The 15768-nt window shown below is 49.2% G+C and overlaps 1 protein-coding gene across 5 annotated transcripts in view; it reads left to right on the top strand.

Moving 5' to 3' along the window:
- The window catches only part of FOXN2 (forkhead box N2), a 71985-nt gene that overhangs the window by 16698 nt on the left and 39519 nt on the right, over nucleotides 1-15768 (top strand). For all 5 annotated transcript variants that reach the window (XR_012902882.1, XR_012902881.1, XM_075925100.1 and 2 more), the window contains exon 2: nucleotides 9635-10185. Coding sequence is in view for 3 of the 5 variants with exons in the window: in XM_075925100.1 (XP_075781215.1) it covers nucleotides 9649-10185 (537 nt within the window). In the remaining 2 variants the exon portion in view is untranslated. The remainder of the gene's footprint in view (nucleotides 1-9634; nucleotides 10186-15768) is intronic.

The following is a 15768-nucleotide window of genomic DNA, read 5'->3' as shown; positions in this document are numbered from 1 at the left end:
ATAGACCATGAGATCAGGTGGATGAAGTAAATGAGGCTTTCTGCAGAGAACTAAGAGAAGCTTCCAGATCACAGGCCTTGGTTCTCATGGGGGACTTTAATCACCCTGATATCTGTTGGGAGACCAATACAGCAGTACACAGACAATGCAGGAAGTTTTTGGAGAATGTTGAGGATAACTTCCTGGTACAAGTGCTGAAGGAACCGACCAGGGGCCATGAGCAGCTTGACCTGCTGCTCACAAACAGAGAGGAACTAGTAGGGGAAGTACAGGTGGGTGACAACCTGGGTAGTCGTGATCATGAGATGGTAGATTTCAGGATCCTGACAAAAGGAAGAAAGGAGTGCAGCAAAATACACATCCTACCCTTCAGAAAAGCAGATTTCAACTCCCCCAGAGAACTGATGGGCAGAATCACCTGGGATGCTAACATAAAGGGGAAAGGAGTCCAGGAGAACTGTCAGTATTTTAAAGAAGTCTTATTGAAGATACAGGAACAAACCATCCTGATGCGCAGTAAGAAAAGCAAATATGTTAGGTGACAAGATTGGCTTACTGGAGAAATCCTTGGTGAGCTTAAACACAAAAAGGAAGCCTAGAAGAAGTAGAAACTTGGGCAGATGACTAGGGAGGAGTATAAATATATTGCTCGAGAATGCAGGGGAGTAATCAGGAAGGTGAAAGCACAATTGGAATTGCAGCTAGCAAGGCATCTGAAGGGTAAGAAGAAAGGTTTCTACAGGCATGTTAGCAATAAGAGGGTGATCAGAGAGGGTGTGGGGCCCTTACTGGATGAGGGAGGTAACCTAGTAATAGATGACATGGGAAAAGCTAAGTACTCAATGCTTTTTTTGCCTCTGTCTTCACAGACAAGGTCAGCTCCCAGACTACTGCACTAGGCAGCGCAGTATGAGGAGGTGGTGGACAGTCCTCGGTGGAGAAAGAACAAGTTAAGAACTATTTAGAAAAGCTAGACGTACACAGATCTATGGGTCCTGATTTGATGCATCCGAGGGTTGTGAGGGAGTTGGCAAATGTCATTGCAGAGCCTTTGGCCATTATTGTTGAAAACTCATGGGCTGTGTCTATACTGCACCCCTTTTCCGGAAAAGGGATGCAGATTAGACACATCGGAATAGCAAAATCCGCGGAGGATTTAAATATCCCTCGCAGTATTTGCATTAACATGGCTGCCGCTTTTTTCCGGCTTGGGGATAAGCCGGAGAAAAGCGCCAGTCTAGACGTGATTCTCCGGAAAAGGGCTTTCAAGTAGGAATAAAAGATCCTCCGGAAAAGGGCTTATTTTCCGGAGAATCACGTCTAGACTGGCGCTTTTCTCCGGCTTATCCCCAAGCCGGAAAAAAGCGGCAGCCATGTTAATGCAAATACCGTGGGGGATATTTAAATCCTCCGCGGATTTTGCTATTCCGATGTGTCTAATCTGCATCCCTTTTCTGGAAAAGGGGTGCAGTGTAGACACAGCCATGGAGCTCGGGAGAGGTCCCAGATGACTGGAAAAAGGCAAATATGGTGCCCATCTTTAAAAAAGGGAAGAAGGACAATCCAGGGAACTATAAATCGATCAGCCTTACTTCAGTCCCCAGAAAAATCATGGAAGGGATCCTCAAGGAATTCATTTTGAAGCTCTTGGAAGAGGGGAAAGTGATCAGGAATAGTCAACTTGGATTCATGAAGGGCAAGTCATGCCCAGCCAATCTGATTAGCTTCTATGATGAGGTAACTGGTTCTGTTGACTAGGGGAAGTCGGTGGATGTGAGAAACTCTCCCTGAAGGCCTCCCAAATGCACACCCCGGCCTGATGGACTTGCCAGATGGGACCGATAGTTCAGTTGTAGTTTTGGCCCATGTCCATACTTACACTGTATTACTGCCCTTCGAGTAACTGATACAGCAAAATAAGCACAGCTTCCTGAAACAGAGACTTCTGGGAGATCTTGCAAGCTTTCTTTGACCTTTTCTCCCACAATTGCTCTGAGTTCCAACTCCTGAAATTCTCTCATTATTGGTCCATTTACTAGCCTTCTTTACAAAGTAGATGTTGAGATGAATTAAGTTTTTGTTCCCAGGGAGAGTGTTTCTGTTAGAACTTTTGGAAAATTGTCACAGTTACTTTTAAAAACAAATGCCTCGGATTTCTAAAATTTAGTATGAAACTTCTTTGAAAGTTTCCAGTGCTTTCAAAGGGGAAATCTGATTCTGTGTCCTAATTTTGATTATATACGTTTTCTGCTGGGAAGTACTTTTACAGTGCAAAAAGAGCTTCAGTTGCTGAACAGAAATCATGAAATAGCGACAACTATTTTTAAAATTCCTTTTCATTTCACATAACTTTGGATCGGAAATCCTGGGAGCTGGATCCATTTCTCAGTTCAATCTTAGTAAGTCTTCTAAGGGAATGTCCTTGAGGTTCATAAATGTATAAAGAATTGCAAAAACAAAATATATTTTGTGTAACTTGACCTTTGAGTTCTAAACACCATATTCTAGCTTTTCAGTTTGTCAGCAAAAAGATTTCTCCAGTTATTTCTCTCGATTATTAACAATTCATAGCAAGCCCTCTGCTTTTCCTCTAAGAGCACATCCACACTACAGGACAGAGTTGAATTAAGATACGCAACTTCAGCTACGTTAATTGCATAGCTGAAGTCAAAGTAGCTTAACTCGAGTTTTGGCATTGTCTACGCTGCAGGAAGTTGAAGGAAGAATACTTTTCCTTTGACTTCGCTTACTCCTTATGAAAGCAGGGTTACCAGCATCAACAAGAATGCCCCTCTCACTTCAAATTAGCTGTCTTAAGTAGACGGCTAATTTGAACCCTGGAAGATTGACATCAGCAGCTTCAATCTTCCTCCGCAGTGTAGACGTACCCTAAATGTCTACCCTACAATTGAATCACTTTGTAAACTAAGTAAAATAGCATCCTAACCAAAATAAAACCTTTTATGATCCTTTGACGTTATTGTCTGTTCCTTATTTGGTAGCAGGTTGCTATATAATGTAATGTTATTTCTATCTTATTTTTCTTTTCTGTTAGTGTCACACACCATTTTTTTCAATGTTTTTTTTTAAAGGAGAGTCTTATAATTTCCAATAGTTAGAGGAAATGACATTTTTAAACTCTCCATTATTTTGGACATTGGAATGGAAAATATGTCGTGTTCTGTTTCTTTTTTGTTGCATTGAGTACACAGATCTTCATTTCCATTTTTCATCTCTAGTGGAATAATTCTATATTTGATAAAAATCTGCCTTAGTTTTTCACATTTAACTAGTGAAATTGGATTGTGTAGCATTCTGTTTTGTTTTCAGGAGGGCTGTCAATTGATTAAAAATTAATTGCAATTAATCAAGCTGTTAGTAATAGAGTACCATTTATTTAAATATTTTTGATGTTTTCTACATTTTCAAATATATTGATTTGAATTACAACACAATGCAAAGCATACAGTGCTCAATTTATATAATTTTCTATTACAAATACTTGTACTGTAAAAAAAAAAAACAACCAAAAAAGTATTCAATTTCCCCATTACAAATACTTGTACTGTAAAAAACAAAAAAATAGTATTCAATTTTCCCATTATAAGTACTATCTTTACAGTCTCTTAATTGTGAGAGTTGAAATTACAAATGTAGAATTACGTACAAAACACTGCATTCAAAAATAAAATAATGTAAAACAGGAATGGGCAACCGAGGCTAAAGAATGGGCCACAGGAGTGGCCCTCCTTCATCTCAGTGGACCACAATATTGTTGTAACCAAGATGGTCTCCCCTGATAGGATAGTTTGCTCACAACACTGACTGTGAGAGCCCTCCACTTCCTCTGCATTCAGTCGAAGTACTGCTCTGGTTTAATCAGCAAATGCTGCAAATTCTAGGTACACAAGCGCAGTTAGCAATCAATACATACTCTCACATCATGTGCCCTTGTTTTATGTTCATGTCACTATAGTAATATTGGTAGGGGAAAACCTATAGGGATGGAAACCAATTGAATCTGGCAACCCTGTATGTGGGCAACAGTAAACTTGTGGGCCCACACGTGGAACCCCAATGGGCCACATGTAGCTCTCGAGTTGCAGGTTGCTAACCACTGATGTAAAATTTTTTAGTCTACAAGTCTACTAAATCCTACTTCTTGTTCAAGCAGTTGCTCAGAGAAGTTTGTTTACATTTGTTAGATATAATTTTTCCTGTTTCTTGTTTACAATATCATCTGAAGTGAGAACAGGCATTCACATAAGACTGTTGTAGCCAGCATTATAATATACAGTAGACTTCTGATAATCCGGCACTTTTGGGCTTATTGAGGACATAGGCTGCTCCACAGAAGTAGCCTCTGTTTGTGGGGAACTTGGCTCTAACACAGATAGGAGTTGCTGCTGCTGCGCAGTCTCTGTCAGTGTAGGGCCCAGACTCACTGCAGACAGAGGCTGCTTCATGGGATGTGGAGCAACCTCTGTCTGTGAGGAACTTGGCCTGCCATGAAGAGAGGCTGCTTCATGGCAGTCTCCTCTGCTGCCACCCCACTCCCCACGCGTGCTGGTGCCTCTGATAGGTGGGGGTAGGTTGCACCAGGAAGGCTGGGAGGGGGCAGGTGGCACTGGGGAGCTGGTCCTGGGGGGAACTGGCTTTTAAGTCAGCTCTCCCCAGTATCAGCTCCTATCTGCACCCCCATCTGCTGCCTCTCTAGGGGTACGTCTACACTACAACGTTAATTCGAACTAACAGTTCAAATTAGTTAATTCGAACTAAGCTAATTCGAACTAACGGATCTAGACTAAAAAACTAGTTTGAATTAGCGTTTTGCTAATTCGAACTAGCATGTCCACACATAGTGGACCCTGAACTGGGCTTAAGGATGGCCGGAAGCAGTGCCAGCAGGGCATCAGAGGAGGACTTAGAGCGTGGAGATGCTGCCTCAGGGCTGCGCTTAAAGGGACCCGACCCCCACCCTGGACAGACAGTTCTCAGGGGTGCCCCGCTTGCAAAGCAGTCCTGGCTTGGAGTGCCCGGACTACCCACACTGGGCACATCACACCACTCGGCCATCAGCCCGGCTGCACTTGCCGCAGGCTGCCATCTGGGGAGAGGGGCAATTGGGGGGCTGCAGGAGAGCTTCCACCCCCAGAAGCCCGCAGAGCCAGCCCAGTCCTTCCCATCGGGGGCTCGTGCCCCAGTCCTCCCTCACCTCCTTCCACTTACCCTTCCCTAGCCCCTCTTCTTGATGTACAAAATAAAGGACAATTGTGTTCAAAAATAGAAACTGTTAATTTAACAAAACTTGGGGAAACTGGGAAAAGGAGGTGGGAGAGGGGAAGAGAGAGGGTGGGAGAGGGGAGGGGGAAAACTGGGAGGAGGGAGCTGAAAGGGGGAAGCAAGGGAAAGGAGGGGGTGGGGAAACTGAAGGATCAGGGGTGGGGGTCTTGCCGGGCCAACCGCCTCCCAGCACGGCGAGGGAGGGGGCCTCGGCATCCCTGGGGGGATGGGGTGGAGGGTGCGGAGGTTGAGGTGGGGGGTGTGGACATTGAGGAAGAGGTTGTGGGGGTTGAGGAGGGAGAGGTGGGAGGGGGAGCAGGAGTGGGAGGAGGGACAGCAATTGAGGGGGCAGCAGGTGCAGGACCAGCATGGGGCACCATGCTCTGCAGCAGGAGCTATAGGTTGGTGCTCAGCCCTCGGAGCTCAGCCAGCAGCTCGTGGCGGACCTGCAGGTCTTCCCGCATCCAGGCCTGTAGTGTGCGGTGCACGGCTCGCAGGGCCCCCAGGTGCTGGTCCCAGTACTCCTGCTCCGTGCTGGCGGTCCGGAGCAGGCCGCGGGTGCGGGAGCATGTCCCGGGCGCCGTGGTGCGCCCTGCACGAGCAGCTGGTGCAGCTGTAGAGAAAGAAGAGAAGGGGTCAGTTCTCCCTGGGGACGCAGAGGATGATGCCCAGCCCCCTCCCCAACTCCGCAACGTGAGGGTGACCATGTCCTGCACCGTCACAGCCGCTGTGCTTGTACAGAGGCCATGGTCAGGATGTCTGGCTCTCCCCGGGACTGGGAGCTGCCCCAAGACCGCACCCATGTCCCTGTGCCATGTATAGTGTGGCCGGGGCGGTGGGGGGGAAGGGGAGATGTCCCCTGCCTCCGTGTAGAGGGGACATGTGAAGGGAAATCATCCTGCTGGGTCCTGCCCCGGGGTCGGGAGCATGTCACGTCTCTTTGCACAAGCATGTGCCTATTGGGCAATGGCCCCTGGGTGTCACGCAGCTGGCGCCATCTGCCCAAGGGTGGCATGGCACGTGCTCGCACATGCACAGGTGTCTGCGTGATCCGTGGAAGGCATGGCCCACGCGCGTGGTCTCTGGTCTCCCTCCCACCTCCCCCCCCCCCCCCCGAACTACTTAATTCAAACTACTTACCCGGTACGGTCTCCCTGGACGACCCTGCTGGAACTGCTGGCGGTGGCCCCTCCGGTGCGCCCAGGTCAGGGCCCTCTGGTCCCGGCTCGATGTCCCCCGGGCTGGCACAGACCGCCCTGCCCCCCAATACTTGGTGGAGGGCACCGAAGTAGGGGCAGGTGGCAGCCCCTGCAGCGGCGCCGCCCCTTGTGGCCCTGGCGTACCCCTGCCACAGCTGTTTCACCTTAATGCGCACCTGCTCCTGGGTGCGCCTGTGTCCCCTGCTGGCCATGGCGGCTGCTATGCGGCCATAGACGGCCGCATTCCTCCTCCTAGTGCGGAGATCATGGACATTGGGGGCCTGCCCCCAAACCTCAATGAGGTCCATGACCTCCGCACTAGACCAGGAGGCTGCGCGCCGTCTACGGCCCCTGGCTGGCCCCTGGGTGCTTGGGGACTGGGCAGGGGACGGCTCGCTGCCACTGGCTGCCTGGCTCATCATGCAGCCACTGGCTCAGGGGCAGAGACTGCTGGCAGGGCTGGCTGACTCTAGTGCCGTCTGGCCAGAGTCTACCCCTTTAAGGGCCCGGGGCTGGGGGAGAGGAGAAGAGTTTTCCTGGTTGTGCCCAGAGAGGCCACCAGGGGGAACCTGGGAAGGGCTAGCCTCCCACTAGTTCGAACTAAAGGGCTACACAGCCCTTAGTTCGAACTAGTAAGTTCGAACTAGACTTAATCCTCGTAAAATGAGGTTTACCTAGTTCGAACTAAGCGCTCCGTTAGTTCGAATTAAGTTCGAACTAACGGAGCGCTAGTGTAGCGCCTATGAAAGTTAGTTCGAACTAATGTCCGTTAGTTCGAACTAACTTTGTAGTGTAGACATACCCTAGGAAAGTTGGCCCCTCACCTTCCGTGCTGCTGCCTCTCTATCAGAGGCCACAGCGACGGGTTGGGGGCAGGTGGATCTGGTGCTCGTGGAGAGCCAGCTTTTAAGCCAGCTTCTCATGGGTACGAGTTCCCACATATCACGTAGTTACAAAATTAACCAATAAGCCCAAACTTATCAGTTAATCGTGCAGTCATCTACATGATGACATCCCTAATATGGGGGTTAAAACATTTCCTTTGTGTTGCATCTTGCAAACTGGAATTCTTGAAAATTCTGGCATAATGGAATTTTCAAGGCCATCCTATGTTAATTAATTAAACAATACTAGTATGCTCCGTTCCAAACATCCTCGGGACAGTAAGATTTGAGGTTGTAGAACACAGTAGTGTTACATAAGGGGCAGAGAACAACCAAATAAATGCTGCACAATTGGTGGAGTCTGGATTAGTACAATTCCAGAACCCTATGTGCCATGTGGTTCAGAATGATCTTTAAAATCATTTACAATTTTATTGCCCTGTGCTAGCATCTGAGATATGAAATATCGGATCAGATTTTTCTATAATATATAGTGGCAAACACTTTTTGTGCACCTTCACTAATCATATTAGTGACTATAATATAATTAAGTTTAACATCCCTGTTAAGGATGTTAAGAGGGGGTAATTAGGTAATCGTGTAATCAATACCATTTGTATCGACTACACGATTAGTCGATAAGGGAAGGTGCTACCCCTACTACAGCTCTGCAGTTTAAATATAGTAGGCAGCCTGGCTCCTACTACATTTAAACTGCAGGGCTGCAGCGGGAGTAGCTCCTAGACCCAGTGCGAGCCAGGACTGAGCGGGGCTTGCTTAGTTCTGGTTCACATCGGGTCCAGCAGCCCCTGTCTGCAGGTGGTCTCAGAGGGGAGCTGGGACCTGCCGTGGACAGGGGCGGCTGCAGAGCAGCCTCTCTTTGCAGCCTGCCTGGGCCACCGTGGACAGTGGCTGATGCTGGAACAGTCTCTGTTTGTGGCTGCCAGGGCTGGCTGTGAACAGAGGCTGTTCCAGCAGCAGCCCCTGTCTACGGGGGGTCCCAGCAGGGAATTAGGACCCCCCTGCTGACAGGGGCTGCTGCTGGAGTAGCCTCCCCTGGCCTCCCTGCACTGATAGAGGCAGGAGCATGGTGGTAGGGAGGACAAGTGGCACTGCAGGGATGGTGCTGGGGGAGCTGGCTTTTAAGCCTGCTTCCCCAGCACTGGTTCCTGCTTCCCAACCCTCCTTGATGCCTCTAATATGATCAAAGTAGCACTGATCAAAGTGGCTAGCTCTCTGTGGCTCTTTGCACTATGAGGAGGTGGGAAGAAGGGAGAGCCTTCGGCACACTGTCCCCACCCCCAGCAAACGTTCTCAGTTCTTATTGGCCCTGCCTGAACATGCTGCTGGTTGGGAGCTGCTTAGGTAAGCACCTCCTTGCTAGAGCCTGTCTCTGGCACCCCAGCCCCTTTTTTCTCCCAACTCCTCAATTCCCTCCCAGACTCTACACTCCCTCCTAAACCCTCCTGCAGGCCATAATCCTCTCCTGCACCTATAGCCCCTCTTACACCCAATCCCCTGCCCCATGTCACAACCCACTCCTTCACCCAAACTCCCTTTCAGACTCCACATCCTCTCCTGCATCCTATCTGCCTTCCCCAAGCTCCCTTCTGCATCCCACCTCTGTCCAAGACCTTGTAGCCTCTCTATAGAAAAGTGTGGCTCTTGACCTCTTACCAAAATTTTATAGTGCCACCCCCATCAAAACTTATTGCCCACCTCTGACATAGATGAACATAATTTGTTGGGGAAAAATCAGCATGGTTTCTGTAAAGGGAAATCATGCATCATTAATCTACTAGAATTATTTAAGGGGGGGAGAAGTCAACATTCATGTGGACAACGGGGATCTAGTGGATGTGCTGTATTTTGATTTTCAAAAAGCCTTTGACAAGGCCCCTCTTAAGCAAAGTAAACTGTCATGGGATAAGAGGGGATCATGGAATGATAACTGGTTAAAAGATAGGAAACAAAGTATAGGAATAAATGGTCAGTTTTTACAATGGAGGGATGTAACTAGTGGTATTCTGCAGGGGTCTGTACTGGGACCAGTCCTATTCAGTGGGAGTTAACATTCAGTTAAGACAAATTTGTAAAGGTTTAGAAGGTCCCTGGCTTGGATAGCCATATCCTAACGGTTATAATTATAGTTACTGAGCAGGATAGAGGAGATATAATAATGAATTTCCTTTGGTTTAAGCTTAGTGATTACAATTGGATAAGATTGTTAAGACTTATATTGATTTATGATTGTTTTCTTTGTTATAGACCAATACAATTAAATGGGTCCAATAACTGGAATGACTCCAGATAAGAAATCTGAAGTGGCTGGAACAGAAAAGCCTGCAAAATTAAAACAGATTAACAGAACTGGAAGCTTGCCTGAAGCAGTTGATGTTGCTAGATCAAAGGCCACAGTAGTGGAGAGCAAATCGGCAGATGATGAGCTCACAAATTTGAACTGGCTTCATGAAAGTACTAATCTTCTAACAAACTTCAGCCTTGGAAGTGAGGGTCTTCCAATTGTTAATCCTTTATATGACATTGCGAGTGATAACGTACCATCCTTCTCACCATCCTGCTACCAGAATCTGGAAAAAAAATCAGCCACTTCCAAACCTCCTTATTCCTTTAGCCTTCTCATTTACATGGCTATTGAGCATTCTCCTAATAAAAGTTTGCTAGTCAAAGAAATCTACAGCTGGATTCTGGAGCACTTTCCATACTTTGCCACAGCACCCACGGGGTGGAAGAACTCTATTCGCCACAATCTTTCCTTGAATAAATGTTTCCAAAAGGTAGAGAGAAGCCATGAGAAGGTGAGATTATATATATATATATATATATTTATATATATATGGGAAAACAAGTTTTTAACAAATTGAAAAAAACTGTTTAGTTCATTTTAAGGAAATAATTTTGGATGTACTGTATAGTACTAACATTGGATATACTTGAATATTGAAATATTTTACATTTATAGCATTTTGTTGCAATTTCAAATGGTTCACAGATGCCGCTTGTGATTTCATACAGTAGTTTTATTTAGCAATATTCTAAGCAAAGCTTGCAGAGACATCTATAGTTAAAGTTGAGTAGAACTTTCCATTAGAAGGCTATGTATTCAGTAGGCTATAACTTTGCCATACATATTTGGGCTGGAATTTTGGACTCAAGAGTTTTAATATTTTTAAAAATTTTCAGCAAAGATAACTCAGTTATTTCTGAAAGTTAGGCATGGAAAAATGTTTTTTTTTCCTATGTCAAAAAATTCTTGAAATTCTTAATGTTTGCATGCTTTGGAATCTTTACACTCTGGAATCTTTGAACTAGAATCTTTAAACTGTCTCCCTTGGTGCTGGAAACATGAGTTTTGCTGTCTTTGTGAAAATCCACAAAGACCTACCTGAGTGATAAGTTTCTGGAGAGAAAAAAAACGTGTTCTTCAAGTGCTTGCTCATGTTGATTTCCATTCCAGGTGTGGGCAGGTCCAGTTTCACAGTTTGTCAGAGACTTTTGCCTTAAAGGTATCCATAGGATCACTGCACTTATGTGTCAGTATATTAGACACTGCCGACACTATAACCTCTCAGTTCCTTCTTGCCTTCCAGGAGGGTTGGAGTATCTTGTCTTGCAAATCCCAAGGGCATTAGCAGTTCTTTACAGCCTTTGTTATCATCTTTGTACATAGTTTGTAGGTACTTAGTTAGCCATTAAGTCAGGGGTCCTTTTCAAACCAAAGAGCCAAACTACAGGCAGTCCCCGAGTTACGCGGATCCGACTTATGTGGGATCCGTAGTTACAAACGGGGATTTCTCGCCCCGGAGAACTAGATCAGCGGGACACCTGGTCCCGCCGCCCACCTTCTCCGGGGCGATAAAAGCTGCTCCCCGTCTCCCTGGTCTGCTGGCGAAGCCAGCAGACCAGGGAGACGGGAGCAAAGCGGCGGAGCACCGGGGGCCGGACCCGCGGCCGCTTCCAGATCAGCTGGAAGCAGCGCGGGTCCGGCCCCGGGTGCTCCGCCGCTCTGTTCAGCGTCTCCCTGGTCTGCAGACCAGGGAGACGCTGAACAGAGCGGGTCTGCAGACCAGGGAGACGCTGAACAGAGCGGCGGAGCACCCGGCAGGACCCGCGCCGCTTCCAGCTGATCTGGAAGCGGCCGCGGACCCGGCCCCCGGTGCTCCGCCGCTTTGCTCCTGTCTCCCTGGTCCGCTGAGCAGAGCGGCGAAGGACCCGGGCCGGACCCGCAGCGCTTTCAGCTGATCTGGAAGCCGCGGGTCCGCCCGGGTCCTCTGTGGCTTTGCTCAGCGTCTCCCTGGTCTGCAGACCAGGAAGACGCTGAGCAAAACCTCGGAGGACCCGGGCCAGACTGCAGCGCTGATCTGGAAGCGCCACGGTTCGGCCCGGGTCCTCCGCAGCTTTGCTCCACGTCTCCCTGGTCTGCTGGGGGGGGATGCAGCTAGTGCCCCCCCAGCAGACCAGGGAGACGTGGAGCAAAGCTGGGGGCCTGTGGTAGAGCAGGTGGGGCACTGCCGGTTGGTCCCGCAGCACCGCTCCTTGGCGCTACTGGACCAACCCGGCAGCACCCCAGCTGCTCTGCCCCAGGCGTCCTGATTCAGCCGCTGCTGATCAGTTTCAGCAGTGGCTGAATCAGGATGCCTGGGGCAGAGCAGCTGGGGTGCTGCTGGGTTGGTCCAGTAGCTCCGAGGAGCAGCCGCGCTACTGGACCAAGCCAGCAGCACCTGAGCTGCTCTGCCCCAGGCATCCCAAAGTCAGCCGCTGCTGTAACTGACCAGCGGCTGACTACAGGAAGCCCGAGGCAGAGTTGCTCTGTCCTGGGCTTCCTGGAATCAGCTGCTGATCAGTTTCAGCAGCAGCTGACTTGGGGACGCCTGGTGTTCTTACCTTGAATCTGTATGTAAGTGGAACTGGTGTCCAGATTCAGCGGCTGTTGAAACTGATCAGTTTCAGCAGCGGCTGATGCCAGTTCCGACTTACATACAGATTCAACTTAAGAACAAACCTACAGTCCCTATCTTGTACGTAACCCGGGGACTGCCTGTACATCAAAATTCAAAACAAGTGGTCAGCGAAGAGCCCTATAATAATGCCCATTTGCATGACTGAAAATATACAACTTAATATTATTGAAAATTGGCAAGATGATTATTAATCACATAAATGAAACATTGTACTTACAGACTTTATTTCATGGGACTTCTGCTGCTGCTGGGGTGCAGTTTGTGGATGTGGGGGTGCAAGAGTCAAGTTTGGGGTGTATGAGGGGCTCAGGGGAGGAGACTGGGGTGTGTGGGGGGGCAGTTCAGGAGGCAGGACAAGGCGCTGGGGGTGGGAAGTACAGTATGGGAGGGGGCTGGGGCTGGATTTCCTTACCAGGCCAGGGCTGGGCAGCAGTGGCTGGATGAGGGGCCAGGCCAGGATCACCACAGCCGGATTGTGGCCTCCCTTCCTTTCTGTGCTGCAGCAGGACAGGGAGCTGCTGCTGCCAGCCCGTGCTGTGACCAGATGGGGGCCATACCAGGGGATCTGTCCCAGGATTGGGGCCAGGGACAGGACACTGCAGACAGAGGGGGCTGGGCACTTTTATTTCCTCATATTAGTTTACCAAACTTCATTTTAAATAAAGTAAAATATTATGTCCTGCACAAAGAAAAGGTTTCAACATTGTCTTTATTTATGGCAGGGGTGGGGAACCTTTTATGACCCACAGAAAAATAAGTCAGGGACCACACAAGTGAGAAGCAAAAAAAAAAAAACCTCCCACCCAAAAGTCCCAACTCTCACTGATGTAGCCCCCACCCACTGAGACATCTCATGCCTCTGGTGCTCCAGCCCCATGGGGGGAAGGGGCCAGGGAGGATTGAGGTTGAAAGGCTCAGGACTGATGGACTCTTCTGGGGTTCCAGGGTTAGTGGATTTTATGGGACCCCCCTAGGCTTTGGGTTGGGGTAAAAAATGAGAGGTTCAGTGTTTGGGACAGAGCTGCTAGTGAGTGGGATAGGGATGCAGGATCTGGGTGAGAGGTGGGGTGCAGAAGTGGGTGAAGGTACAAGATCTGGGTGGGAGGTAGTGTTCAGAGGCAGGCTGGGCGTAGGGTGTCTCGCCAGGCAGAGGGTGCAGGAGCAAGCTGGAGGTGGGTGTCTGGCCAGGGGGTGGATGCAGGACCAGGCTGGGAGTAGGGTGTCTGGCAATAGGGGAGAGGGCAGAAACAGGCAGGAGGTAGGGTCTCTGCCTGGGAGCACAGGGTAGAAGCATAGGTGGGGAAGGAGCAGGAGCAGGCTGGGTTGGGGTCTCTGGCCAGGGGGGAGGGTGCAGGAGCAGAGGGTGGGCGGGTGTCTGGCCAGGGGGGAGGGTGCGGGAGCAGTTTGGGCTGAGGGGTCTTGGAATGTGGGTGGGCAGGAAGCGTGAGGAGTTGGGGGCTCAGAGTCTTGGCAGCACTTTCTTGCTTTTGTGCCCCACATTGCTCTCAGACTCCCTGTCCCAGTCATTGGCCGGATTCCGGCCAATGGGAACCAAGGGCAAAACCTCCAGGCAGCACATCCCTGTGTTGCTGTTTCCCCAGCTGGGGGAAGGGAAGTGGCAGTGTCGCTTCTTCCCCAGTCACATAGGGTATGTCTACACTAGCCCCCTAGTTCGAACAAGGGAGGCTAATGTAGGCATTCGAAATTGCAAATGAAGCCCGGGATTTAAATATCCCAGGCTTCATTTGCATGTTCCCGTCCGGTCGCCATTTTGAAATTCCACTAGCCCGAAGTAGTTGCCCGCGGCTACACGCGGTAGTGAAACGGTAATTCGAACTAAGTCCTTAGTTCGAATTAACTGTTACTCCTCCTGGAATGAGGTGTATCAGTTAATTCGAACTAAGAACTTAGTTCGAATTACTGTTTCACTGCCGTGTGTAGCCGTGGGCAGTTACTTCAGGTTAGTGGAATTTCAAAATGGCGACCAGATGGGAACATGCAAATAAAGCCCAGGATATTTAAATCTTGGGCTTCATTTGCAATTTCAAATGCCTACATTAGCCTCCCTAGTTTGAACTAGGGGGCTAGTGTAGACATACCCATAGAGAGGCTTGGGGCTTTCTCTCCGCTCCCTTCTCTCCTCGCCACGAAGTCAGTGCTGGCTTCACTCTTGTGGGAGGCACAAGGCTGGAGCGCCAGTGCAGGCTGCCCGTTTTGGGGGAAGAGTAGGGGGGGGCTGAGCTCGAGCTGCGAGACATGTTTGGTTTCTGACCCTTGCATTAAGTTAAGCATTAGGTTAGTTGGTGGATAGAATCACGTTTGACATGCCGCAGGCCAATGCCTATCAGTGATTCCCACAACAGCTGCTTGAAGTGTTCTGGAGGAATCTGATAGAACAAGTGCTGACTCTGTGAAAAGGTGTAGGATGTCCACTAGAGATCCTCCTCATAAAGGGTGCGCTTTGACTTGCCTCAGAGCTCTCCCACTGAGCACTTTGGTTTGGGTGTGGAGTGTACTGCTGCTCTCAAGCACTGGTCCCCTTCACTGGTGCCTAAGAAGTGGGGAAAGAAGAAGAGTTCCTTGACATCATGAGGAAAAGAGGCCTTGGGAAAAGGAAGAATGTCAGGGCATGTGCTCCCTCAGCACTTCATGGGGTTACTGTGAGGCTTGGAGCCCCCAGACTGACTAGGAATCCATTTTCAATTTCAGAGAGTGGGAGGGGTCCCTGGTCTCTCCCAGGGCCCTCATTGCCTGAAGTGGCTCCAGAGGCTAAAGAACAAGTCGGCTGACTGACACTACAGGCACCACATCAGGCGGCAGACTCAGCTAAGACCCTAACACTTAAGGGCAAGCTGATCATGGAACCAACTCACAGAGCAGTGGAGCACACACTGGAGCAGATCTTCATCTCCATCTCCATGACCTCGGACACGAGCACTGTAGTATTGGTCTTCAGCTAGAAGGCCCAGATCCTCAACACATTCTCCATCTATAAGACGTGAGACACCAGAGTCAAGGCCCGGGTTCCCATATGACTGGTACTAGCAAGCTTCCCATCACAAATCACCACGACCCAGGTTGCCTTTTCCCACATGGCCTCCAAGACATTGGTATGAACATCAAGGCAACAGTCCCCTTAAGTGGTTCCATTTGTTGGTCAGGTATTGTTCCTCGCTGTCAGTGGCCAAAATCAGTCAGCAGACTCAGGCTGCATCCTGGAAGGGCAGTGGTGAGAGTTGAAATGAGAGCTCAGCCTCTCACCAAGAGGGTATCCACAGTAACTGGCAGCAAGCCCATTCAGTGGAACCTGTGGGGTGTGCCAGTAATGCTGATCCCATTTTCTCAACAGCCCTCCCTGATCACATTGGATGAACCTATGCAAGAGCTGCTGGTGCTGAAGTCGGAGCATGGTGCTGAATC

The sequence above is a fragment of the Pelodiscus sinensis genome, chromosome 3 (assembly GCF_049634645.1).
Source record: "Pelodiscus sinensis isolate JC-2024 chromosome 3, ASM4963464v1, whole genome shotgun sequence".
Classification (NCBI taxonomy): Eukaryota; Metazoa; Chordata; order Testudines; family Trionychidae; genus Pelodiscus; species Pelodiscus sinensis.
This window is presented reverse-complemented; position numbering and strand designations above follow the sequence as displayed.